We start from the raw sequence: 25764 nt of genomic DNA, 5'->3' as shown, positions 1-25764 counted from the left end.
GAGAGCTAAGTTAGAATCTAGACTCGAGAGAGCAAGATTAGATCTGCATAAGCAAAAGATAGAGGCTTAGAGATAAGTTCTGTTTGTCAACATGCATCGCATGCACCCTAGAGATAGGTTATGGTATTATGTGGTCGCCTTGTATGTGTGAGTGTCAATCGTCATCGCATAGACAAGAATAGAGGCTTATGTGTAGGTCCTATAGACTTCATCGCATATATCGCATGCGTTCTAGAACTAGAAGTCATAGTATTTGCATTGAGAGATGATTTGCTATTGTATGTGTGAAGCATGATCGCATAACATGAATGCAATCCTAGGAAGTGTTAGCTGAACCCCTTCTCAACCCGTTCCCTGCATATTCATCGCATCTCCCATATTATTAACTCTTTTCTTAACTCTACCACATACATTTTTTTATTATTGTAAACAACAACCCCACAACTCTTTGATTTATTGGTTACTGCAAAGTCATCTTAAAAATTATTGTCGCATATTGTTTTCCTTAGTCCCTGAGTTCGACCCTGGACTTACCAGGAAATTCAGTAGGATTTATACTTGGGTTCTGCTAAGAAAACTTGTTGCATAATGCATTTTCCATCACCGCAATTTCCTTTCATTATTTCACCGCATAAAATAACGCATCAAGTTTTTGGCGCCATTGTCGGGAACTTCAGCAATTCAGTGTGCTAACGGTTATTTTTTTGATTTCTTTACAGCCTTCAATCTCTAGCGAATTATGACCCATAGATTGAAAGAATGTTACGAAGAAGATTGAGAGATAGCCGCCAACAACAACAACTAGAGAAAGATAAAACCAGTGAAGTTCGACTAACTTTGTTCCCCTTTATGACCCATTCGGGACTATGCATCGCCCAACCTCTACGATTTCTCCCCAGGAATCATGAGGCCCATTCTTGATGGATCGAGATTCGAAATGAAACCGGTGATGCTCCAGATGATCCAGACTGCTGGACAGTTTGGAGGGAGGCGTGGCGAAGACCCGCACGCCCACCTCTAGAGCTTCATAGAGATCTGCAACACTTTTGTGTTCCCGAATATCTCCACTGAGGAAGTTCGACTAACTTTATTCCCGTTTTTGTTGTGTGACCAAGCACAAAAATGGGGGTATTCTCTCGAACCGGGGGAGATTACTTCTTGGGAGCAAGTAATAGAGAAGTTTATGAAGAAATATTTCCCACCAACGGAGAATGCCAGAAGAAGGAAGTTAATAACCAATTTTGAATAGGACGTGGAGGAATCGCTCAGCGATGCTTGGGTGAGGTTTAAGAGGCTGGTAAGAGACTGCCCACATAATAGCTTACCAGACTGCTTACAGATGGAGATTTTCTACCAAGGATTAAACCCTACATCACAGACAATTGCCAATGCGGCAGCAGCTAGAGGTCTGCTGGAAAAAACGTATGAGAAGGCCAAGAATATCTTTGATCGCATTTCAAAAAATCACGAGGACTGAAGAGAAATCGATCAAAGATTAAGAATTAGAGACAATGACGCAAACAACGGGGCCATCACATCCCTTCAGAACCAAATGACTGCGATGATGAGTTTGATACAAGGCACCGCAATTAATAGCACGGGAGCGAAAAAAGGGCAAGTCAACGCAATTGCTCAAACGACCGCAAGTTGTGTCATCTGTGGAGACGCACATCCGATGGAAGAATGCCCAGGAAATCTGCAGTCAGTATGCTTCATAAAGAACAACCCTTATTTCGATACGTACAACCCTGGGTGGAGAAACCACCCCAATTTTGCGTGGAAAAATCAACAACAAAGCTTTCAACCAGTGGCGCAAAAAGAAAAGCCACCTGGATTTTTCCCATGAACCAACGGTCAGACACATAACCAAGCCAGCAGTTCGCAAGCACTGCAATCTTCATCCTTAGAGAGCTTGCTGAAGCAGTACATTGAGAAGAATGAATCAGTGCTTCAGAATCAAGAAACGTCCATCCGAAATCTCGAAATTCAGCTAGGATGGATTATGGGCGAACTCAAAAACAAATCGCAATGATCGTTACCGAGCTCACTGAGCTCCCTCACAACACTGGGGGTACAGGAAAGGAACAATGCTTAGCAGTCTCCTTGCTAAGCGAAAAAAATGACAGTGGAAGTAGGGGAGGAATCCATCACGACCAACTTGAATGCAGCAACAATAGAGGACCCGTTGACATATGATTCAGAAGAGCCCAAAAAGATGAACCCAGAAGTTGCGTCCACCTTTAAGCCTCTAGAACATGAGATAGAAGAAGTCCAGCCACCACCATTCTCACAAAGATTGAAAAAGAAACAGAATGATGAAGATAAGATCACTACGGAGACAATAATACAAAATACAACGATCCCACCAAAAATGTGTGACACGGGAATCTTCACGATACCGTGCTCCATTGGAGGGGTCTATAGTGGCCAAGCATTATGCGATCTTGGGGCGAGTATAAACGTAATGTCGCTATCAATCTTCAAACAATTGAATATGGGTAAACTCACGCCCACGATGGAGACTATCCTACTTGCGGACAGATCCCGAATACATCCTGAGGGAGAGATGAAAGATGCCACAATCTCAATTGATAAATTCATCTTGCCGGCAGACTTCATCATTTTGGATTATAAAGCGGATGAAGATGCGCCCATCATATTGGGACGACCATTCCTCTCGATCGGTCGCGCTCAAATTGATGTGCGCAAGGGGGAAATTGTAATGAATGTCAATAAGGAAAAGCTCTAGATTAAGGCAGTCAAAATCCCAGAGGGTCGAGAAAAGAAGAAAAAGCCGCTATGGACGTAAAAAGTCCAGCCTGAAATAAGTCGTCCCTGCGTTACTATGCAACTCAAACTCTTCAGGAATGTATTCCTTTTGAAATATCCTTTTTATACCAATTCTTCATGAACTTTCATCACCTGTCTTTTAATTGCTATCGTATCTTTGTCTTTATAACATCTAAAAATAATAATAATAATAATTAATGTGATCGTGTTGAACAATCGTAGTAAACGATTTTGTTAACTTTGTTTTTGTATTTGACCCTCTCAGTGTTTTTTTTTTTTTTTTTTTTTTGCAATGATCGAGGTGAACGATAGCGGAGCGCTACACGAAGACGCAACTACTTTATTTCGTCACCGCAATCCAAAGAAAGTAGATCGCCGCAAAGCAGGATGCATCAACAAATAATGCAGGCGACAGCGCAAATTTGGGAGTTGTATCTTTCCTTGACTTTATTCCAAATTTTTCACTATCACATCGCATTTTAAGTTTGAAAATTTTATCATCGCATCCTCTTTGGTTGCCACAATCATTTAACATTCATCAATTTAATAAGTTACCGCATGATTTCTCTTTGCCAATTATGATTTCAATAACGCATGCCTCTATCTTTTCATACACACTAGAGTCAACTTAATTTTAGGACAGTTACCTCATGAAATATTTCTAGAAGTTAGTGGTCTGCTAGCTTTCTTTCAAATTAACCCTTTATGAAACTTCCTAAGAACATCGCATGACTTCTTTCAATCTTTTAGCAATAAGGACATTGCCGCATTTTAAATTTGGGGGTGTGGTATTTATTTTCGACCTTGCTATTTTTAGCCTTATAAAAAAATTATTCCATAACGTTGCGATCGAATCCTACTTGTAGTTGGATGTCGCATGACACACGTGGGGGCAAGCCAAAACGAAGGTAGGAATCGTGATCAACGCATAAATAAATGACCGCAACTCCGCTGCCAAATGGGCATGAGTTTAGTCGAAGAAAGAGCACCTTGCTCGTAGTTGGATGTCCGCATGACACACGTGGAGGCAAGCCAAAACGAAGGCGATGCGCTTGGATTAGCACAAGGTCAGAGGAAAAAAATATAATGTCTAAAATACACAAGGATAAAAAAATCATTTAACACCCCAGTGAAAAAGTTTTTTTGAAATAAATCATGCAATGTCCTCGAAGCTAGTAAAGTCTTTTTGAAGGTTAAACTTGTGGTCCCTAAATTTTAGAAATAGTTTAAGAAGAGACCTAGATAAGAATTAAGGAAATTTTGGTGTATAGGATTTGAATAAGGCATCCTTGAGAAATCTAGGAAAGAAAAGGTTGTCGACTTTCTAAAGGAAATCTTTAGCTTATGCTTGAGGACAAGCATTGTTTAAATTTGGGGATGTGATAACGGGTAGAAATGCACGTTATTACAGTGCTAAGTTATTAAACAATGCAGGATTGCGATGATAAAAATATATAAGATTGCGTCCAAAAAGCATTAAGTTCACAATATTGCGGTCGCATGCATCCATCGCATTAAAACAGCTAACTTGTGTATTTTTGTGCAGAACATGTGTTGACGCAAGGCGAAAAATGCGATCCAATGAAATCAACGGCCGAGCTCATTAAGAGATTGCGTTAACGAAAGGCTATGCAATCATTTGCGCTTGCAAATATCTACTCAAGAAGGTTGCCGCATAAAGGCGGTGCAACTTGGTGGGCGCATCCGGGTGAAAAGCGTAATAAATCACGATGGGACAGAAAGCTGATGACGGTCGATTCCGAATTAAGTTGACAAGCCGTTAACGAACTACTGTAGAAAGTACACTCAACTTTTCGGTGAAAAATATTCGGCGCATGAATTAATGTCATCCCATCCATGCAATCATAAGAGAGAAGAAGCCTTTCATCCTGAAGCTCTATAAATACCAGAGGCCACCTTCAGTGAAGTTGTTCGACAGTTAGATAATTTTCTCCATAGATAGAAGTAGCCTTGTTCATATTTTTCTTTTTCTTAGAAGGCGGAGCGAAAGAAGGGAAGAGACGCCAGAAGATCGCCCTGGTCAGCTCGAGAGAGAACCTAGGAGGCGTGGAAAAACAGAGAGAGGGTCGACTCTTGCGAGAGCAAGATTATCTTTTGAACAGAGTAGAGAAGAACAGTGTAAAAGCCTTGGAAAGAAAGAGATTGCTACCAGGCTCTTTATTCTTATTCCGCATTGTCATTTTGTATTTCGATTCTATATCTATAAAATGGAACTTGCTTATCTACATCTGTTCACTCTTTTAAAAGCACACATGAGTAGCTAAATCTATCGAATGGGTTGAGAAGAACTTAGCTATCATGACCTAGGATTTACATGGCATGCGATCATCTTGTCTTATGTTGTGCCCATCAACCCTTTGAAGCTACTCGAGATAGAGTCTAAAGAAAGAACCTAAGACTTGAGAGAGCTAGGTTAGAATCTAGACTCGAGAGAGCAAGATTAGATCTGCATAAGCAAGAGATAGAGACTTAGAGATAAGTTCTGTTTGTCAACATGCATCGCATGCACCCTAGAGATAGATTATGGTATTATGTTGTCGCCTTGTATGTGTGAGTGTCAATCGTCATCGCATAGACAAGAATAGAGGCTTATGTGTAGGTCCTATAGACTTCATCGCATATATCGCATGCGCTCTAGAACTAGACGTCATAGCATTTGCATTGAGAGATGATTTGCTATTGTATGTGTGTAGCATGATCGCATAATATGAACACAATCCTAGGAAGTGTTAGCTGAACCCCTTCTCAACCCATTCCCTGCATATTCATCGCATCTCCCGTATTATCAACTATTTTCTTAACTCTGCCGCATACATTTTTTTATTATTGTAAACAACAACCCCACAACTCTTTTATTTATTGGTTACTGCAAAATCATCTTAAAAATTATTGTCGCATATTGTTTTCCTTAGTTCCTGAGTTCAACCCTGGACTTACCAGGAAACTCAGTAGGATTTATACTTGGGTTCTGCTGAGAAAACTTGTTGCACAACGCATTTTCCATCACTGCAATTTTCTTTCATTATTTCACCGCATAAAATAATGCATCAGATACCTGATCCTGGTGACACTACAGATACGACCCACTTTGTAGAGGTTTGCAAGTGTTGTAAACTACTACAGATGGTAGATCCTGACCATTCAAGTGGAGACATGCAAGCGGGGGTGTCCTATACAAAGAGTTTTGTATAAGACCGGACCACAAGATGACTAGACTCTATGTATAACATTGTTGATACTAGAGACTTACATCTCACCTAAATGACCATAGGTGACACGACCTCAATCTTAAGTGTTTTGGGAACTCCTACCTCTGAGGGCAGTCCTTTGATTAGTATGGGTGAGAGTGGTCAGATTGCCAACTCAACATGCCTACCTTTTCGGTGACTTGTCTGATCTGGGAGCTGGGAACTCACTTACACAAGATGAAATTCACTCCTTCCCCGAAGCAGGGGTAAGTAGATAGATTGCTCCCTTAAGGGCTGATTTTGGGGCTTGAACATAGTGGTCGCAGCTTCTCTTTGGAAGAGAGGACTCAGTCATAGTAGGACTATGACTTATGTTCATTAGAGGGATCAGTGGTGAAAGATCTCTTAATGAAGAGTTCCATGAGCGCGTTCAGATTGCTCCAATTTCACCGTGACCGAAATACACCATATACATTCAAACGCACAGTTATGCAAACAAACAATAATTAATGGCATGCTTTGAATAAGAAATAACAAGGGAGAGAGTTCTCGTACCAGTTGAAGACGCTCTTCAAACTATGGAACTCAACGCAGCAGGACCTCTACCCAAACAACCAACGTCTAGTAGATGCGTCGACTACAGCAACACGAACAACATCAAACACACGAACGCAATGGCGACGACACCACCGGAAAAGAGCCCTAGGTATTCTCGGAGTGAGAACCCAAAGCGTGGTCTTTGGTGAGTTTGGTAAAGGTAGGAGGAAGAACTGATCGTGTAAACGATAAGCAAGTGGGAGAGAATATGAAGCTATCACATAGCAAGATGCTTATTGCTTAGAAGAAACTACATGATCGTGTAGATTTTACTGAACGATCGTTTAGAAAACAGTAAGCCATCGTTTAGGAAAGCTAACCGATCGTTTAGGACTTAGTGTGCGATCATTTAGGCGCTAGGTAGGTGATCGTTTAGGCGCGAGGTATGCGATCATTTACATGTTGAACGACTATTGTATAGGCTTTCGAGTTTAAGCGATCGATTACGTTTTCACACCAATGCCAACCTTTCGATCTGTTTTTGAATCATTCAAAATGAAAAAAATTTCATTTTTATTCATCAGTTACAATAACCGACGTTGTTCCCCATTAACGCACGTCCAAGAGAGATTTTAGGTTAATTATCATATAATTAACTAATTAAATAATTAATAAATATAATCATATTATATTTTTACCCTATAGTTTGATATCACATATCTACTATAGTAATTTCCCTCCACTTGATATAAATCATATTTATATCTAATTTCCTCCAAAATAATGTATCTCATACATTTGGCCAATTATAACATATATAATTAACCAGTCCGATTATATCATATATAATCGAACTTCCTCTTGCCAATTTTAACATTTAAAATTAACCCAAACACTGATTCTCAACTTTATCCAAGCTACCTAGGAGACCTAATAGACCTGTGGCTCGAAGCTCCAACGGTCCGTGAATAGCTGACTAAACTCTTTAGCCACAAGATCCACCATCCGTTAACTGTCAGGCATTCCACTAAAGACCAACAGTTAAACTCTTCTTACCACAGATATATTTATGTGTCCATCAGATATAACCAATCATGAGTACGATGACCCTTCACAGATGCTCGTAAGTATAGCTGGCCAAATTACTGTTTTGTCCCTGTAGTTACATCTCACTCCTTAAGTACCACACTAATTCCTCTAATGAACAATAAAACATAGTCCAACTATGTGTAAACACCTCTCGGACTAAGAGAATGTGTATGGTGCCACATCATTTAAGCCCCGGAATCAGCCCTTAAGGCAGCTATCTATCTACTTACCCCTGCCTCAGGGAAGGAGTGAATTTCATCTTGTGTAGCTGAGTTCCCAGCTCCCAAATCAGAGAAATCCTCAAAATGGTAGGTTTGAATCGGCGACCTGGCCACTCGCACCCATACAAACCAAAGGACTGCCTTCAATGGCAGGAGTTCCCAACTCACTCAGGATTGAGGTCATGACCTATGGTCATCCTAGTGAAGTGAAGTCTCTGTCATGAACGGTGTTATATAACGAGACGTTAACACTTTGTGGTCAAGTCTTATACAAACTCTTTGTATAAGATTCCCCTGCTTGCTTGTCCCCAACACGAATGATCAGGATCAGACCATCTGTGACAAGTCACAACACTTGTGACCATCCCACAAAGCGGGTCGTATCCGCAGCGTTACCAGGATAAGGTTTCCCTCCTATATCCATATACTACAGACCATTTTGGTTATCACTCAAGACATGATCCACTTGTATGTCACCACATACATGCTTGAGTTACATACAAATAACCAGGGATTTTAAGTTTATTGGTTTGTGGTAAAACAAATAAAACATGCAACTGAGCAAAATACAAGATGTGAAGTAAAATATCATATATTATACAACACAAGCGTTCGTACAAACTGTTTACAAACTACAAGACATGAAACTTTAGGGCATTAATCCCAACAAGTGGTACTTAAGGAGTTAGATGTAACTACAAGGGCGTAACGGTTATTGGCCGAGCTGTACTTACAAGCGATCTATGAAGGGTTGTCGCTCTGTTGATTGGTTAAGATGGACACATAATATATCTGTAGTAAAGAGAGTTTAGTTGTCGGTCTTTAGTGGAGTATCTGACAGTTAATGGATGGTGGATCTCATGACTAAAGAGTTTAGTCAATTATTCATGCACCGTTGGAGCTTCTAGCTATAGGTCCATTAGGTCCCCTTGGTAGCTCAATGGATTCAAGTTGAGGATCAGTTCTTAGTGTTGATTTAAAATGTTCAAATTGACAAGAGGTAATTCGATTATATATGATATGATCGGTATGGTGTATGAGATACATCAAGTGGAGGATTAATGTAAATGAGATTTACATTAAGAGCCATGGAATAGAAAAAGAGCTATGGTTTATATGTTTCATGAGAGAAATATTAAAACTATAGGTTATAAATATATTATGGTAAGTTAGTTATCATTTATATTTATAATAATATTAATTATTGGATAATTATCTCTTTTTCTCTAATAACCAATTGAGTGGGAGGTTATTAGTGGTTTCATGGTAACCATGAGATAAAAGGAAAAATGTTTTCCTAATTTTAGTAAGGTAAAAAAAGAAAAAAGAATGTGGTTTTGAGATTTTCAATCTTGGAAATTGCTCACGGAGAAGTTGTCAAGTAAATTAGATTTACTAAGCGACAGCTTGGAGTTAGCTAAACGATCGTGGAGTGTTAGTACACGATAGACACTCAACTAAACGATGAGCTAAACGATTGCATAGCTTTTGATAGACGATCGCATAGCTTTTCCTAAACGATCGCATAGCTTTTCCTAAACGATTAGGCATCAACCTATACAATAGATTGTTCCATCTCCCACTTGCTCAAACATTTACACGATTGTGGTTCCTCCAGTTTTCTACCTCAAACCAAGTCAAAACAGAGCTCACCCTCTGGATTCTCACACCGAGAATACCAAGGTAACCTTCTTGGTGGTGTCATACACATCTCGACAATGTCGAGGTTCTCTGAAGGCCGTTCGCGGTGTTTAGGGTTTTCGTGACCTTGGCGATCACTTAGTTCGAGAGCGTGGTGTCCGTGCAGTGTATCGGTCGTGTTGGACGTTCGTGTGTTGCTGTGTTGATGTGATCGAGCATTTGTGATCAAGGAACTTGAAGACGAGTCTACAAAAGTGTGTTGATTCTTGTCCTTGATCTTTTGTATAGCATGTTGTAATTTCTATTTTACGCATAACCATATGTTTCCATTTGTGATTGTAATTGTAATGTTCTTATACGATTGAAATTTGGAAAGATCATTCCGCTGCTCATGAAAATCCTCATGTCCGATTTCCTTCACTTCATAGGCAGGAGTTCACAACTCACTCAGGATTCAGATCATGCTACCTATGGTCATTCTGGTGAAATGAAAGTCTCTATTATGAACGAAATAATATAATGAAACTAAACATTTCGTGGTTCGGTCTTATACAAATTCCTTTGTATAGAATATCCCCACTCACATATCTCCACATGAATGATCAGGATCAGATTATTTGTAGCACTTTACAACAATTATAACCTCTACAAAGTAGGTCATACTCGTAATGTCGCCAAGATAAGGTACCCAACATTATCCATCTACTACAGACCTTTTAGGTTATCACTTAAACATGATCCACCGTATGTCTCTACATATATGTTTAAGCTACAAAGATGACCTTGGATGTTAGTTTATTGCTTTGTGGTTAATGCTACTAATTTTGAAATAAAACATCACATATTTTATTACATAAATAAAATGTTTTTACATTACAATTACAAACCATGGGACCCTATGAGATTTAGGGCATCAACCTCAACAATCTCCCACTTGACCTAAGGTTAGTAAGGCGTATAATATAAAAGTCATACTAAATACAAAGTACACAAAACAATAAACTAGGGCATAACACGCCATATTTTGTTGACGGTCTGAAGTATTTTTCAACTAGTTTAGGTGTTATACATTTGTTCTAGTTAAAAGTAAAATATTTGAATCTTCACCCAAAAAAATGTATTTAAGAGCAAAGATATATAATTTGAATGTTATTTAGGAATCAAACTAAGATTAAATGAATCTAGTCTTGAAAAGAGAATATCTTATGTTGTGTTCTAAATGAGAATTCTCTACATTGATTAGCCCAAAAAAAAAATCATCCAAGAAGGTAGCTACAATGTAACTGAAAATTTGGTGGGATTAAATATAGAATAATTAAAATAATTACTAGGGGGTATACAAATTTTTTAAATCAATCCCCAACAATTAGTTATGTGTCTCTAATAATTATTCATGGTTGAGAAGATTTATTGAAAAACATCGAGGGGGAAAAGAGTAAAGGGAGTTTGGAGTGAATTTAAAATTGTTAAAATTATTTTGTCATATTCAAAGTCACTCCAAAAACATGTTTTTAATTACTTAAAATTAATTTTATATTTAAGTTTCCACTTTTAAATCATAAAAACATGTTTAAGTGATTTCAAAAATGACAAAAGTGCTTTTATGATTTCATATCACTCTCAACCATTCACTTTTAACTCTACTTTCCTAAGAAAAGAGAATCTTTATAAGAGAAGAAAAAAGCATCTTTCTTTAATTAGAAGAAAAATAGCATTACTTATCGTAATTAATTTGTGCACTTAAAATTGACCGTGTAAAAATGTCGCATAAAAAATTTTCAAAACAGAACCTTTTTTTTTTTTTTTTTCATTTAGCTTTTACTAGTACAACAAGGTACTATTGTCAGATTGACAATAGTTTAGTAGATAAACTATGAATTACTATCTCAGTGGTGGGTGATTACTCAAAAGAAATATATAAACAACACAATATTTTAAATTTGGGTAGAAATTTTTTTTATCAGAAATCGTGCAGAAATTTAAACAAAAAAAAAATTGTTACCTGTTTCTCTTGAAAACTCGTTTTCAAATAAAACATTTACATTTTTATTTTAAATTTTCAGATGACAAGAAACAAAGAATATATAGATATATAGATAGATTGGTTTGAAATTGATATATTTGCAATTTTTTAGAATATTGTTATATACCCATTGTAATTACCCTCCAAAAACTTAAAATTTGGTAATGGACAAAACAGTTAAAAACTGATTCTCTCTAATTGCCACCTTTTATTATGGTTAGGTAGGAATGAGATATATCAATTTTACATCACTTGAGTTAATTTTAAAATGGTTAAAATCACTTATCATTTTTAAAATTAATCATTAAATACCTTTAATCATTCAAAATCAATTATAATATTATGAAAAATGAGTTTAAAAATAAAAAATTAAATATTTAATTAATTGTAAGTAATTGTGTGTTTTTGAGTAATTTTAAATTGAACAAAAGTGATTTTAATAATTTCAAAATTATTCTCAAACATATGTTTAATCTGCATTTGACATTGATCGACATGGAGCAGATCATCCAAATCTAGATATCTTCGAAATAGTGTACTATTGATTCATATAACATCCATTACATTACTCTTACATCTATAATAAATGGCATTTTAAAGCATGCACTTGTTTTAGTAGAAGAATATAACATGTACAAGTACAATGTTAAAAAAGAAGAGTATTTACAAGATGCACCTTTCTTGAATGTGAAATGTCAATGAATCAATATAGAGCGACAAAGATACAGAAATGACCAGAATGCAATATATAATATTACAGGAAGAATGAAATCAATTAATACTGGAGAAATGGTCCTTAGGAGGTACCACATATGATATGAGCGCAGTCACCCGGTTCACAAATCAACACGGCTGTCTCTGGGTTCATCTGTGCTGCTAACTCTGGCTGCACCTTCGTATACTCTGTCCACACAAAATCTACAGCTTCAGCAGCATAGTTGGCATCTACGAAAGCGAGACAACAACCTCTAAAGCCAGCACCACTGAACCGCGCTCCACATACTCCAGGAGCTCTCAAGAGGATCTCGTATAGTTGAACAAGTGGTTCTGCACCTGCAAGGAAATCATATATGGTTTCACAATGTTGTTACTGATATAATTTTTCAGTTCAAAACAAATCCATCACGTATTCTAGCAACAGTCCCATGCAAATGTTGTGCCATTCAAACAAATAATTTGAAATCACTATCATTTAGTGTTCCTATTCAAAATCCAATAAAATAAAAAAATCTGAGATTTAAGGTGCATTTAGTTGGTGATCTAAGAATAGAAATTTGAAAACATAGGATCCAATAAAAAACAAAGTTGTATTTCATGTTTCTAGTATTTTTTTTAATGTGTTTGGGAGTAGATTAAAAAGTGGATCACAATTTAAAAAAGCTTTCAAATGTATTTGCTAGTATATTTTTAAACCATAAAAAGATGTTTTTGAAATTTTCTTTCAGTGAATCACAGAATTCAAAAAGCAGTTTTCAAAATATGCCAAACTGATATTCGTGGGGTCAATTTGATTCAATTGCATGAACATGAAAACATAAAACAGAATCCAACTTATATATGAAACATGCCCTTATCCAACCCAATGAGCTGGAACCATAAGTGGGATGGATGCTCCTGATGCAATGGATAAAGAGAAATAATAAATATTTGTTGACTAAAAAAAAGAGAGAGAGGCATATTAATTGCTTAATCCAGTACTATATCGGCAATATGAAGATATTAGCAGTTAGACAAAATAACGTAGTTAGTGAAATGTCATGGAGTTGTTTCATTACGTATGTAAATAAAATAAGGTGACCATTCGATACAACATGCAGTTAGAACGTCTTTTATTGCTTTTCCAATTATAATTTTAAGATAGTCCACCCAGGAGAGCTTTGACAGAATGATATAATTAGACGTACTAATTAGAAGTTTCACGCATAAATAGAAATAGCTGTGACAGAATGATATAATAGTACGCCTTTTGTTACTTTTCCAATTATAATTTTAAGATAGCCCACCCAGGAGAGCAGGAAAAAAGAGGCAGAATAGCATGCCCAAGTAAGGTAATTGACATAAGAAAGTTGAGACATACCACATTCGTAGTTTACAATTGAACTTCGCCCAGAAGCCGCAATGAGTTTTCCAAAGTCTTCCAACCTCCCTGAAGCCCAAGCTTCGAGTCCTAAAATGACCATTATATTATAATTCATTTCAAGTCCTCGACATGACTACAACTGAGGGAAAAAAAGAAGCTGCTACTTGAATAAATGAAAAGAACGATTCTGCAAACAATAACGTCTAAGAAAGAGTACCTTGTAAAACCCGCGTGTTTTCTGAGAAATAATGTTCTGCTCTTTTTGCCAAGTTTGTTTCCAGCTGGGACTGTCCAGGAAAATCCAAATGAAGTGAAATTCAAGAAAGAGTTACAAAAATAAAGTCTCAAATTGTTTGACAGTTTTGCTAATATTGCTTGACTTCATTACAAACAAGGATGTTCGGTGGAGTTGATTGAATTGTTGGAAATTGGAATATACATGAAAACTTGATTCAATACCCGAAGCTTTAACTTTGAAGTTTACTATTTGACTAAAATATTTTTTTTCCTTATCACACAAACATTCACCAATGCAGAAATTTCCGTTGTAGAAGGAAGATGACAAGACTGATTATCGCTTGCATTAATGTTAAATGGCATTACCTTATGAGCTTCATAAGTTTCCTGTTCAACTGATAAGAAGACAACATTCAGAAAAGGAATAAGAATCAAAGTCATCAAACGAGGATTAAAAAGTAACCAAAACAAAAAAGCAAACTTCACAGGGCCTGCAGAAATACTAACCATTACAAAGGAGTGGCTCCACATGAGAATTGCCAGATGCACTATAGAATGAAAAGGATGCGTAATAAATCCAGTTTGTCCCTTAAAAAGCAACAGATTTCATATAATGCTCATTTAACATGCAAAAAGAGAGAAAAGCCAACATAAACATAGCTTAGTAGTTAAGGCATCCTTGCTTCTTCTAAGAGGTTCTATGTTTGAATGCCCCCACCCTATATGACAAGCAATATTCTCAAGAAAAGGAGAAAAAAGAAACCCATAATATGTTTAGATCTCAGATTCTTGTCTTTGTCAGACATAGACCTGTTTATACATGTCTAGCGGTTATCTATCATCCAAGGTAATGAATTCACGAGTGTTACTCCAAAACCGAGCCTTTACTTCCCTTGGTCTTAGCTTCTCCTTGTAGGTATAAGATTCCCTTTCAAATTTATATTCCTCTTCCTATTTCCTATTCCAATGTTCTCGCCAGACTCATCTTCAGATCAGTTTTTCTGCTGCAACCTTGTACTAGATAATCTGATTCTCAAACTACACTGGCATTACAACACCAACCCCGCGTCAAGCTATCCTTTTTTACTCGGTCAAAGAGAATGGCTTAAAATAATGCAGGCAGTCCATTCTATATGTTCCAATTTAATTTCCTCCATCATTCTAAAGGTCTCTCTTTTTATATAATTGAAAGTTTCCAGACATTTAAAATAGAAACTCAAAAAGATATTTTCTGTGATTGCACTCCATCCCAACTTCAAGCATTACAAGCTCAAATTCATAATTTCAAACTCTAATTAAACTTAAGACCTCAAACGTGGAATGGTTTTAAAGCACAGAAGGAAGATGTTCAGATATGAAGAAATCAGTATTACTAAAACCCAATCAAATAAGGAGGTCCAGTCAGCATGAAGGGTGTAAATATTACTTCAGAAGAATTTTTGCAGCCTCTTGACACTCTGCAACGCGGTGATTATATCCAGGGTTATTTGTCAAAGCCTGCTTCAATCCTGAAAATGCTAATAAAATTTGGTATTCCTTCTGCGTCTCAGATTTTAGACTGCTTTCCATATCCAGTGGGCGTATAAGCTTGAAATCTTTAGTCTTCACATGTCAAATAAGAATCATAAAACACGTTATGGTCACGATTAAAGGATAAAACAAGTGACAAGCCGAAATTTTGGAAGAACTAGAGAGACATTCAAACACTCAAAGCCAGTACATTTTCAAAGGATAAAAGGTTTGCTTCTGAAAAATATGACAAGCTGCCATTATTAGAAAATAATTGGAAGTTACTGGAGAAACATGTATTAGGCCCGAGTACTATAAATTCTGCATGTTTGATAGCAAAGAATAGTCGACGTTGAAAAGAGTAAAGGCTGATTAGATGTAGATAGGAAAGAAAGCTACCCAAAAGAAGACAACAATATCCCTGAAAGCTAAATTATAAGCTGTAAGCCTGTAACCCAAATATACTTGCTCCTTTGTTTAGCGGTATGTTTCTACAGAAGAAACCTAAATGTCAACACTTACATTAACTTCGATTGTGCACCCCATAATGTTACCATTTTTTTAATATATATGATACAAGCTTTTTTCCTTTAGATACATATGAAAAGTAAACAAAATGGAATAACATGAAAAGTACTCCCCATAAGCTTATAAGCTCACTGAAAACGACACTTGCTAAGTATAGATAGTCTATATTTTACACACATATTGTTCTACTTTATTTTCTCCCCGATTAGGTTAAGCAATAGTTATACCTAATTTTACTTAAATATCCTTTAAACAATATTCAGGGTATTTTTATGAACTCGATGGATAAACTTGACTTTAATAGTATTCTTGTTCAACCAACTAGAAAACATGATATATCAAACGGAAAGGAAAAAGGATTGGAAAGCTGAACTATGGCTAATATAAAATTTAAATATGAAGAAACATTATAATGAAATCCAAATATTATACAGGTACACACACTTACAACAACAACAAAAAAATGAAGAAAAAAGAGTGAACAACGTTAACGTATTACTTAACTCAAAAAAGTTAGTTTGAAAAACTAAATACAGAAACTCTCTCCTAATCCTAACCAATATTGTGAACACAAAAGGATCCTTATTAACATTTTAAAATACAGTGTGATTATTAGTATAACCGTATAAGTCTTATCATTTATAGAATAAACTAGCATAAAAACAAACAAAATAATAAACGAAGTATAACACGCAGTTAAAAGCTTGGAAAAGATTCAAAATGATAAAATGGTAGATGAAATAAAATTCTTCTGTACTTCATCATAAGATATTTGTTAAAATTCGAGTGTGTGAATAATTCACTACCTTGCAGTTCATGTGCAATAGACAACCATAGCTTGAAAGTAATATTGCTGATTGGTCAAGTATGCCATTTCTCAGACCCAAGTATCCATTTTCAATTAGTCTACATTACAAAGGGAAAACGACATAAAAGCATGTGAATATAATTACATAGAGCATGCATACACTTTAGCTGTGCATGTGGTAATGCTTTTGAATTTCTTAAAGGCAAATAATTATTTTAACCATCTCATATTGATTTGTAAAGAAGCATTCTTCATTTAATAGTAAATTTGAGAAGCAAGCAACTCAAGGGCTGATTTGTAAATCTTTTAATAGTGAATCTCTTTTTATTAAATTCTTTATTGAATAATATTCTCTTAAGTTAGCAAAAAAATCATATCAACAATTACCTTTTCTAACAAACTACATCACTGATAAATGGTTTGACCAATTTCTAATGCAGCTGATTGTATCTAAAGCAATACCAAACTAACCCAAATAATATCACTCCATGCATCTATCAGTCTCCAGAAAATGCCTCATATCAGATGTCTGGACATTAATTGTTCATCAATTTTCTCACCAAAAGTTTATGAGATTACTTGATTGTCAATTGGCAGACTATATGGTGGTGCATAGGCAATTGTGCCTGTTGCAGCCCCAACAAATGTGATTTCAAAACAAAGCATGCACTTGAAAAAAAAAGTTGAGTTTAAGTTCAAAATTTTCTGTGTCAACGAATTTGAAGTTAACTGAATGGAAGAGTACATGACAGAGCAGCCACAGGAAGGAGATGTTGAAATAATACAACTGCTTCGAGCTCCACTCTTACTAAAGCAGGTTCAAACTAATTTTTGTTACCATGGTAATTTGAACAGATACACTAGCAGCATTGAAATCTCAGAGAGACCAGTTGACTATATGCAGCAGAAATATAATCAAGAAATCAAACTACCCACCTATCATATTCAATATTTTCTGAGGGAGATATTGTTAAATTATTAGCATTTTCCAGCGCTAACAAGTAAGCCAATCCAACCTGTCAACCATAAACTACAGATTAAAACTTAGTTATTGAAACTGAGGCCTCTCATATAACCGTATTAACTTCAAAATTAGCAATGCAAAACTCCAAGAATAAATGGGGAAAAAACATCCCGCTATGTACTTTATTTTTACACTTCAATCTAATATGTAGCTACATTACAGCCTGCCTTATAGAACATGATATTCAATTCTTCCATTGGAGACTAATAACACAGACTTCAGAAGGTGTGGATTTTCATGCTACCAAACCCTTTGAGACTTGAGTCTATCACTCTTAAATTTTTAATGGCATTATAGTCTTTTGTGAACATGATATTCAATTCTTCCATTGAAGACTAATATCACAGACTTCAGGAGGTGCAGATTTGCATGCTACCAAACTCCTTTGAGACTTGAGTTCATCACTCTTAAATTTTTAATCACATTATAGTCTTTTGTGAACTCCAATTGGGGGTTGTCGGTAACTATGTACATTATTGCAATCACCTGAAAATCTCTTGTACCGAAAATATGGTTCACATACATTTAATTATAAAACTTATTTCCTAGTTCAAAGTGAGAATGATTTTCTAAATGTATATCAATTTATATATATGAAATAAGACCATTTAAAAATTCTCACCCATAACCCAAGCTTACTAGTATAGTATATATAGTGGAAAATATATTTATGGTTCTAGAGTAGGTGTCTATTTAGTACCCTTGAGGTTTCAAAAGCATCACTTTTGGTACTTGGGGTTTGATAAAGGATTCTAAATGGTCACAAGCTTCTTTATCCATTACTTGGCGAACGATAAAATGATGTGATAGTTTGATTGTTGATTGTAACTTGTTGATTTGGCAAAATTTAACAATTTGCTGTTTTTTTATAAGGTGGGCATCCTCTCTCTTCCCTCCTCTCCCCTTCTCCGACAATCTCGTAACTACTATCATTTATCACAATGCCTCTCTCCAACCAGCTATCATTGTCGTCACCCCTACTTGAACCCTGATCTAGTCACTCCAAATCTATTCTCCTTCCTTCTGGAAAACTCTAGTAACAACCATATTCGAGCTCTAACAGGGATGGCAATGATGGTTGGAGATGGGCGACACGACAACAATAGCAAGATTGTTAAAGAAAGGGAGAGGAAGGAAGAGAGAAGAAGTCCAGTCATTAAAAATAATATTAGATAATTAAATTTTACCAAATCTGAAAGTTACACTTAGCCACACTGTTAGTCTACTCGAGCCATTATCCAAACCTCAGAGACAGATACTAAAGTATTGCTTTTGTAATTCCAAGAACCAAATAAACACCAACTCCATAAATGACGGACCAAAAGTGTAGTTTGCCCTATAATAATATGTGTACGTATTCATTAACAAAGTTGTGAGTTTGGGAGACATTCACTGGGGAGCAAAACATATATCCACACCACAGCCTTAATTGTGTAGAATAAAAAATTCAAATATAGAGAGAAGCCCCCAAAAATGGCCCAAAGAACAATAGCCTTCTTTCGTTTTGGCTAAATCATGTACCAATCTAATTTGTCAGGGAAGAACGGTTCACTTGGGTCTTGGTACTTAAATAAATTCTATGAAGTGATTTAAACCTATTAACCATCGACCAACTTTACAGCTGTCAGAATGCAAAAGGAGACACAAAGTAAATGCAAATATATATACATATATATATACACACTTACAGCTGCGGAAGAGCTAAGGCCTGAGCTGTCAAGATCATCAGAACCAGAGATATATCCTATTATACCCTGCAACATTGCAAGAAAAGATCTGAGACATATTTTAGCTACCTCCGTAATCCACCTCAAAGAAAAATAAATTCTAAACTTTTTATTTTTAATACACACTCCAACCAAATGCTTACAAACTCTCCACCCATAGTCGAGATTCCAACAAACAAGACAGTTATATTAACAATCCAATGTAACTAACCTATATCCCAACAAATGATTGAGAGATTGAGGATTTCAAGGCAACAAAAAAGGACTTTATTGTAGCTGGACAGTCCTTTGCAGCTTGGTACATCCTACTTAAGTAAGTGGAAAACTGAATGTAGGATAAGATAAGCAAAGCATTGTATATGATACTAGTCTAAAACAATTACATAAAGGTAAAGTGATACAATGTATTTTGATAATTCTATAACCCTAGACATTATAAATTCCAGTTGATGCTTACAGCCAAAATATTAGGTAAGGACTCCACGTCTCCAAGTTATAAAGTTAGAACTACTTTGGCAGCTAATTGGTCTAAAATAGACTAATCATTCAATAAAGGCAACACTATACATCGTGCAATGTAATATACTATTTGGCACTGACTTCTTAACTGGGTTGTTCAAAATCTAGTTATAAACTCCAAAACAAAGAAAAGTCTCTTACCTGAGAAAGGCAATGTTCTTTTTGTTGTAGTGCATATACTGCTCCTCTAGCATACCTTCCCCAGTTATTGTCATCTTTCAACTTAGCATGACCATTTGCATTAGTCCCTTCCTTCTTGTTAATAAAATGGTTTGGATACTGGTTTTCATCAACTCTGCAGTTTCCACAATATAACTCAATGAATGTTTATTGTAGCAGTGTGCAAGAAAACTATGCATTTGCAGACCTCTGTGAAAAGTAGGCTAATACCAACATGAAATCCAAACACAGACAATTAAGTCCTACCACATCTTACATATTTAAAGCAAGCATGATGATTTTTCTTTCTCACAAAGTTTTGGGGAAAGTACAAAATAAGAAACAATTATAGATTCAAAAAGGAAAGGAATTCAAAAGGTGAAACCTTAGACATATAATTCAAGTCCCCTTTGTACTCAAAGATATATAGTGTTATAATAAAAGCAAGCAATAAGATCCAAAGACAAGAAATCGTCCATCTAAGCAGAAAAAGTTAGAAAGAGTCGGACAAACTAAAGTAGAAAGTTTCTTTGAGAATGACTGGAAGCAGAGAGAGGTAATGAACTGGTTGGAGACAGCCTCATTAAGTTAGTGATTAAGTTATTTCTAGTAAACAAGAATTGGCAGTTTTGGGCTGTTCCACAGACAATTCACGATCACAGCAGCATTAGAATGTTTCATTAGATATTGCATGGTGTAGGATAATTTCATCTCAGCCTATAGGCAATGTGATGACACATTTACATGAATTCAGAACAGAAAAGCCTGCAGTTTTGACTTATTAATAATAAGAGTATTGCCAGGGTTGTAATTGATGCATACTTCCACAAGAGTTATAAGATATGTTATAAAAAAAAACAAATTAGAGAGTGTACTACACCTGAAATTAACATCTCCTTTGAACTGAGCTGAACGGAGTACAACCTACAATGGCTCCAAACATTAGTTTACATCTAATCTAAATCGTACGAAAACTTGGGTTTCAAGATAAAATATGTTGTTCATGCATATTCGATCATTCGTGAAGAAATATAAGGTAGAGATTCATATCTCAGAGAACGTTTAAGAGCTGAAGTTGAAAGTCCAAGAAATTAAAATGCTAACAATGTACATAACAACCACGATCTTAAACATCAATTTAAAACAAAAGTAACAGGTGTCGCAGGTTGTTTTACTTGTTTATATATACACACAAATGTATGTGAATATAAATACATGCACACATTCATATATATATGTGCATAAATGTCATAAAATAAAAAGAACTTACAATTGTAATATCAGTTCATACTGGTCCATAGAGTCGATATATCATTGATTCAAACATTTAGGTCTTTTGAAATGGGAAACACATCTAATGTTATTGATATCTTTTATAATTTAGACCTGCTAACATCTCAAGTTTCGTATACTCTGATTAACTTTCTTCATACTCTTGTTTTCCCTGAATGATGGCCCTCCCGCGTGCACACACTAGAGTAGTACACTTTTACACTTTGGTACTAAGTAAAGGAGCTGAGTTCTAAAATCTAAGGAAATATCTTCTAGTACTTACCATGAATACTGATCAGGCAGATGGCATGATCAGATTAACTAAAAGTTGATTTTAAATTGACTTGAGGTAGGAAGTAATTAATGCAGGATTTGAAATAGCTGAAACGTTATACTCTATTTACAGCAACTCAAAAGCAGAAGGCATTCCAGGCAATCTTAACATTGCCACTATAAAACATCAATAACGTGCTCTCACCCACTATCAAGTCTAACAATGAGTCCTCAACACAGTAAAAGTCTCCTTGGAAATTGAGTGAAGAACAGTTTCTTTCAAGATACATAGTCAGTAGGTCTGTCATCACCTTCCATGCAAAACATAACAGTCGATGGATCTAATCTTTCAATTACTTTTGCAGGTTTTATTATCAAAGTTCAGAATTCCACACTTTTTCCTTACAAAGCTCGGTTAATGCCCTATGACTACATCTAGGCATTGCAACCATATCCAGATAGCCAGATATAAACCAAAATATTTTGATTTCATCATAAACTTAATATAAGTCAAATATAACACATATTTTTAAATCCATATGTGAGTAGCTGATTGTGAGGCAACGGAAATCCTATAATAATGCTACATTCTTTACGGAGGTGCTACTAGTCTCTCATTTGAGATTCAGGAGTATGTAACTCAAATAGGCACCAGAAAAGTTTATAATTGCACAATCATTACCTGAGCATCGCCAGAAGGAACAAATCCTAAAAGCACTCCCTTATTTATGGCCATTGCTGAAACGTTCCCACCCTAGCAACCAATAGAAGAGTTCAAAAGAACTTCAATGTCATCTTGGAAATAAATTCCAGAAACTGAAATCAACTCCATTATTTACTAATATAAAGCTTAAAAAAATGGAAACCAGGCAAAATGCCGTTACTCTTCCAGTTCCTGACATAATAGCACCAATATGAACTTCAATGAGACGCAGGGTGCAAACTTTAAGAATCATCATGTCGGACTAACCTGATGATCAATATGAGCTCCCAGTGGACAAATGCGATATGGAGAGACAACTATGCGAACATCCTCCTTGCTTCTCTTGGACATTTCCGAAACAATCGTCTTGATTCCATTTAGCTAAAACAAACAATCAGGTCAATTACAAATGAGCGAGAAGAGATCCAATATAAAATCACAAGAGTGTAACATTTATGTCAGGAACAATCTCCCATTCGATCCCCATACTAACATTGAACTAAACATTGACGACGGATCCAATACGTAATGTACTAAGTGAATCAAAATCAGAAAACACGTACAGTATATCAACTCAAATTTTTCAGCTAGAAATGATTTAACAGAACGCGTAAAACATCAGTGTCATCCCAAGCAAATTAGAAGACAGCCAAAACCACAAGCAATCCAGAAACCAGTGAAATCCACACAAGAACAATGCGAAAGAGATTAAAAAAAACCAGAAACAACATGGAACCGCATTGCAAATTGAAGGCAAGTTTGAAGAATTACCTCGTCCTCCGAAGGCCAAGACGGCTTCCCCATGCTCTGTAATGCAAACAATTGCCGACGCGATTCGGTGTGTAGGCCAGCCAATGCAGAAATTTCTAAGGTTTCTCAGAGAAGAATGATCAATGAAGAGTAGAGGTGACGAAATCTAGAGGAATAATAATGGAGTTGGCGACAGAATCGGGTTAAACGTCTTGTCTCGTGAATTTACTATCGCATTCTCCATAGCCTAAACATAGGCGAAGGTTTGATTGTATTATCCATCCTATCGGTTTGATTCGGTTCGTAAAATTCTGCTCGTCCTTTTAACTCTATTCCTATGTACGAATCCTTTCTTGCGTGTATTTAGGAAGAGGGAGGATTGTTTTATCGGATTAAAATACCATATTGGTGATGGTAAATCTAGTAAAATAGGGGCGTTTGGGTTGGGGACCAACCCAATTTTAATAGTAAACACCGTTGAATTTAGATTTTTCATATTTATCAAGGAAGTTAGAAATTGCATTTTTTTTCTATCTCTATTTTTCACGTTTAACAAATAACTCCATCTTACTTTTTTTAATCTATTTTTTACAATTATCAATGAACTCAACTTTACAACTCTGCACCCAAATGCAACTTACTAACTCTAACACATTAACCTCCAAATTTATTAACTCTACTCAGTGGACCAAATGCCCTCTAATGGTTTGATTTTCAAGTATTTAATTTTTAAAATAAGTTATTTTGAAAAAAAATTGAAGTGTTTGCAACTACTCAAAACAACTTTTGAAAAAATTTAAATGGATCTAACATGTAGCACAAATGTCAAGCAATATGCCACAGGCAATATGTATGACAAGTGAGCAATACGGAAACAAATAGAAATATAAAGACACAAAAATTAGTAACTCAATTTGGAGCAATATTACTTAGTCTATGGGCTATGTGCCTAGTGGAAATAAACTTCACTATATAAAAAGTTTAGCAATTACAATGAAAAATACTTAATTGATAGACTCCCTCTTCAGTGACTCGTGTATAGGTTCCTCCTCAATTTCAACTTAGGCTCTTCCTAAGTTTGAGCTCCCCTCACTTCCACATTAATGTTTCTCCAAGCTTTATATGAGATCCCCTTAATACAACATATTTAGGCTCCTGTAAGTGTGAGATTCCCTCACCTTCAATGTATTTAGGCTCTCCTAAATACAATACATGAAGGTTGAGGCCTAGACATATTCTAAGCTCAAAACTTTTAATGCACAAACTTTTCTAATAAAAAGGCTACCCTAAAAATGAACAAGACCACAATATAAATATGCTAGCTTTGATAAGATATTCAAGAAAAGAATCAATCATCTCTACAGGAAAAAGACCAGCAGGCCATGAAAAATATAGAATTTCGGTAATAGATGAGGGGAAAATATTTTGCAGATTAAGCTATTTTGATCAACTGAGTACTATAAATAAAAACGACTCTTTTTGAAAAATAATTTACGACTATTAAAAAAAAAACTATTTTTTCTCTAGTCAATCCAAACATTCCCTAATATGATAGTCAAAGCGAGCACAACTCAAATCATGTTAGTAATCACGAGATTTGTGGTTCAAATCATCTACCCAATAGTACTTAAAAAACACTAATATGAGATTGGTTATTGGAGTTCGAGGCTTTGAGTTCAATTGTGTTTTATTAATTTCAATCTTCATACTTTCAATTTAAACACTTAAAATAAAAATGGTTTAAAATAAAAACACTCGGTTACACTTTTCAAGTGTATTTTTATATACAAGTTTGTCTAGTTTGCTATATACTGAAAGTAATTATATTAATGTTAAATTACATTTTTTTTTCATCAAGAACGTTTTATAAAACTCTTAGAAATGCAGTCTAGATAGCAGGCCTTCCCCTGAGTCTCACGTGTCTATCGTTTCACCACCAAGGCATTGTTGAAACTAATAGGCTAAATATGTCCTTCATTCACCATCACTTTTTCCTTTTTAACTTCTTTCAAAGGGGAATGTAGGACTTCCTTAGAAGTTGTTTGTAGCTGGCATTCAAGCCTATCTACTTAAGAGGGAATGAAAACCCCTGGACCCTCTATTTATTTGATTCCAACGTCTCTACTGATTTTAGTGCGGTTCTATTGAGACAATAAATCACATTCGCTCTGCTCTGTATACGTGCCTCCTATTTGTTCAGGGTGAGTAGCATGAACTCTAAGTAGACATGACAAGATAAAGATTCTAAAGCAACAGCGGAGAGCTTTTCCCCCTTTTATGTCTGCCTCTTTGGTCATTAGAGTTAGCTGGTTTTGAAGTTGGTTGTTAGAGATAAACATTGCAGTTGATCGCTAGAGTTAGGTAGCAGAGGTAGTTGTTGTTGGAATAAATGATATGTGACCATTCGTGTAGAGTTACATTGTTTCATGAAGGAATATGTCCTTTCGAAAATAACCAACTTGAAGAGGAGATACGACTATTCAAATGGCCACGAATAGTCTATAAATATGTCTCTTCTTCAAATTGTATTTAAGAACTTTTTTAATAATAATTTTTCTACCATGAAATTTACTCTTGGTTTATCAAGTTTTTTAAGTTCATTTTATTTCCAAAAAGCATAGTTCATTGGATCTTGTGGATGAGGTGTTGCTTCCATAAGAAAAGT

At 35.7% G+C, this 25764-nt stretch overlaps 1 protein-coding gene across 4 annotated transcripts; it reads right to left on the bottom strand.

The window, feature by feature from the left end:
• Nucleotides 1-12032: 12032 nt before the first annotated feature.
• GALAK (galacturonic acid kinase) lies at nt 12033-23498 on the bottom strand. Of its 4 annotated transcripts, none has more exons than XR_016527943.1 (14): nt 23121-23456; nt 22617-22730; nt 22329-22400; nt 20982-21025; nt 20084-20237; nt 19385-19450; nt 17609-17688; nt 16671-16770; nt 15254-15429; nt 14335-14415; nt 14194-14222; nt 13808-13877; nt 13588-13677; nt 12033-12563 (listed from the first exon to the last, which is right to left on the bottom strand). XR_016527943.1 is itself a non-coding variant. In XM_039023701.2 (14 exons), the coding sequence occupies exons 1-14, from the start codon at nt 23151-23153 to the stop codon at nt 12307-12309; spliced, it is 1326 nt and encodes a 441-aa protein (XP_038879629.1). In that variant the 5' UTR covers nt 23154-23498; the 3' UTR covers nt 12033-12306. The 4 variants fall into 4 exon arrangements, 3 of the variants coding, with proteins under 3 accessions (XP_038879629.1, XP_038879630.1, XP_090167444.1); XM_039023701.2 differs by having other exon boundaries at nt 14335-14375; nt 23121-23498; XM_039023702.2 differs by lacking the exons at nt 16671-16770; nt 17609-17688 and having other exon boundaries at nt 14335-14375.
• Nucleotides 23499-25764: the final 2266 nt, after the last annotated feature.

This window comes from Benincasa hispida, chromosome 2 (genome assembly GCF_027475165.1).
Source record: "Benincasa hispida cultivar pf3 chromosome 2, pf3_genome.v1.1, whole genome shotgun sequence".
Taxonomy (NCBI): domain Eukaryota; kingdom Viridiplantae; phylum Streptophyta; class Magnoliopsida; order Cucurbitales; family Cucurbitaceae; genus Benincasa; species Benincasa hispida.
The sequence above is the reverse complement of the archived record's forward strand: the minus strand, read 5'-3'. Positions and strand labels throughout refer to the sequence as shown.

Bases quoted from the DNA above. Each gene is read 5' to 3' on its own strand.
- GALAK (XM_039023701.2), bottom strand. From the start codon at position 23,153: ATGGGGAAGCCGTCTTGGCCTTCGGAGGACGAG. The intron at 19,451-20,083 runs GTAAGAGACTTT...GCAATGTTGCAG, and splicing joins AAGAACATTGCCTTTCTCAG to GGTATAATAGGATATATCTC. The intron at 15,430-16,670 runs GTAGTGAATTAT...TGACATGTGAAG, and splicing joins TATTGCACATGAACTGCAAG to ACTAAAGATTTCAAGCTTAT.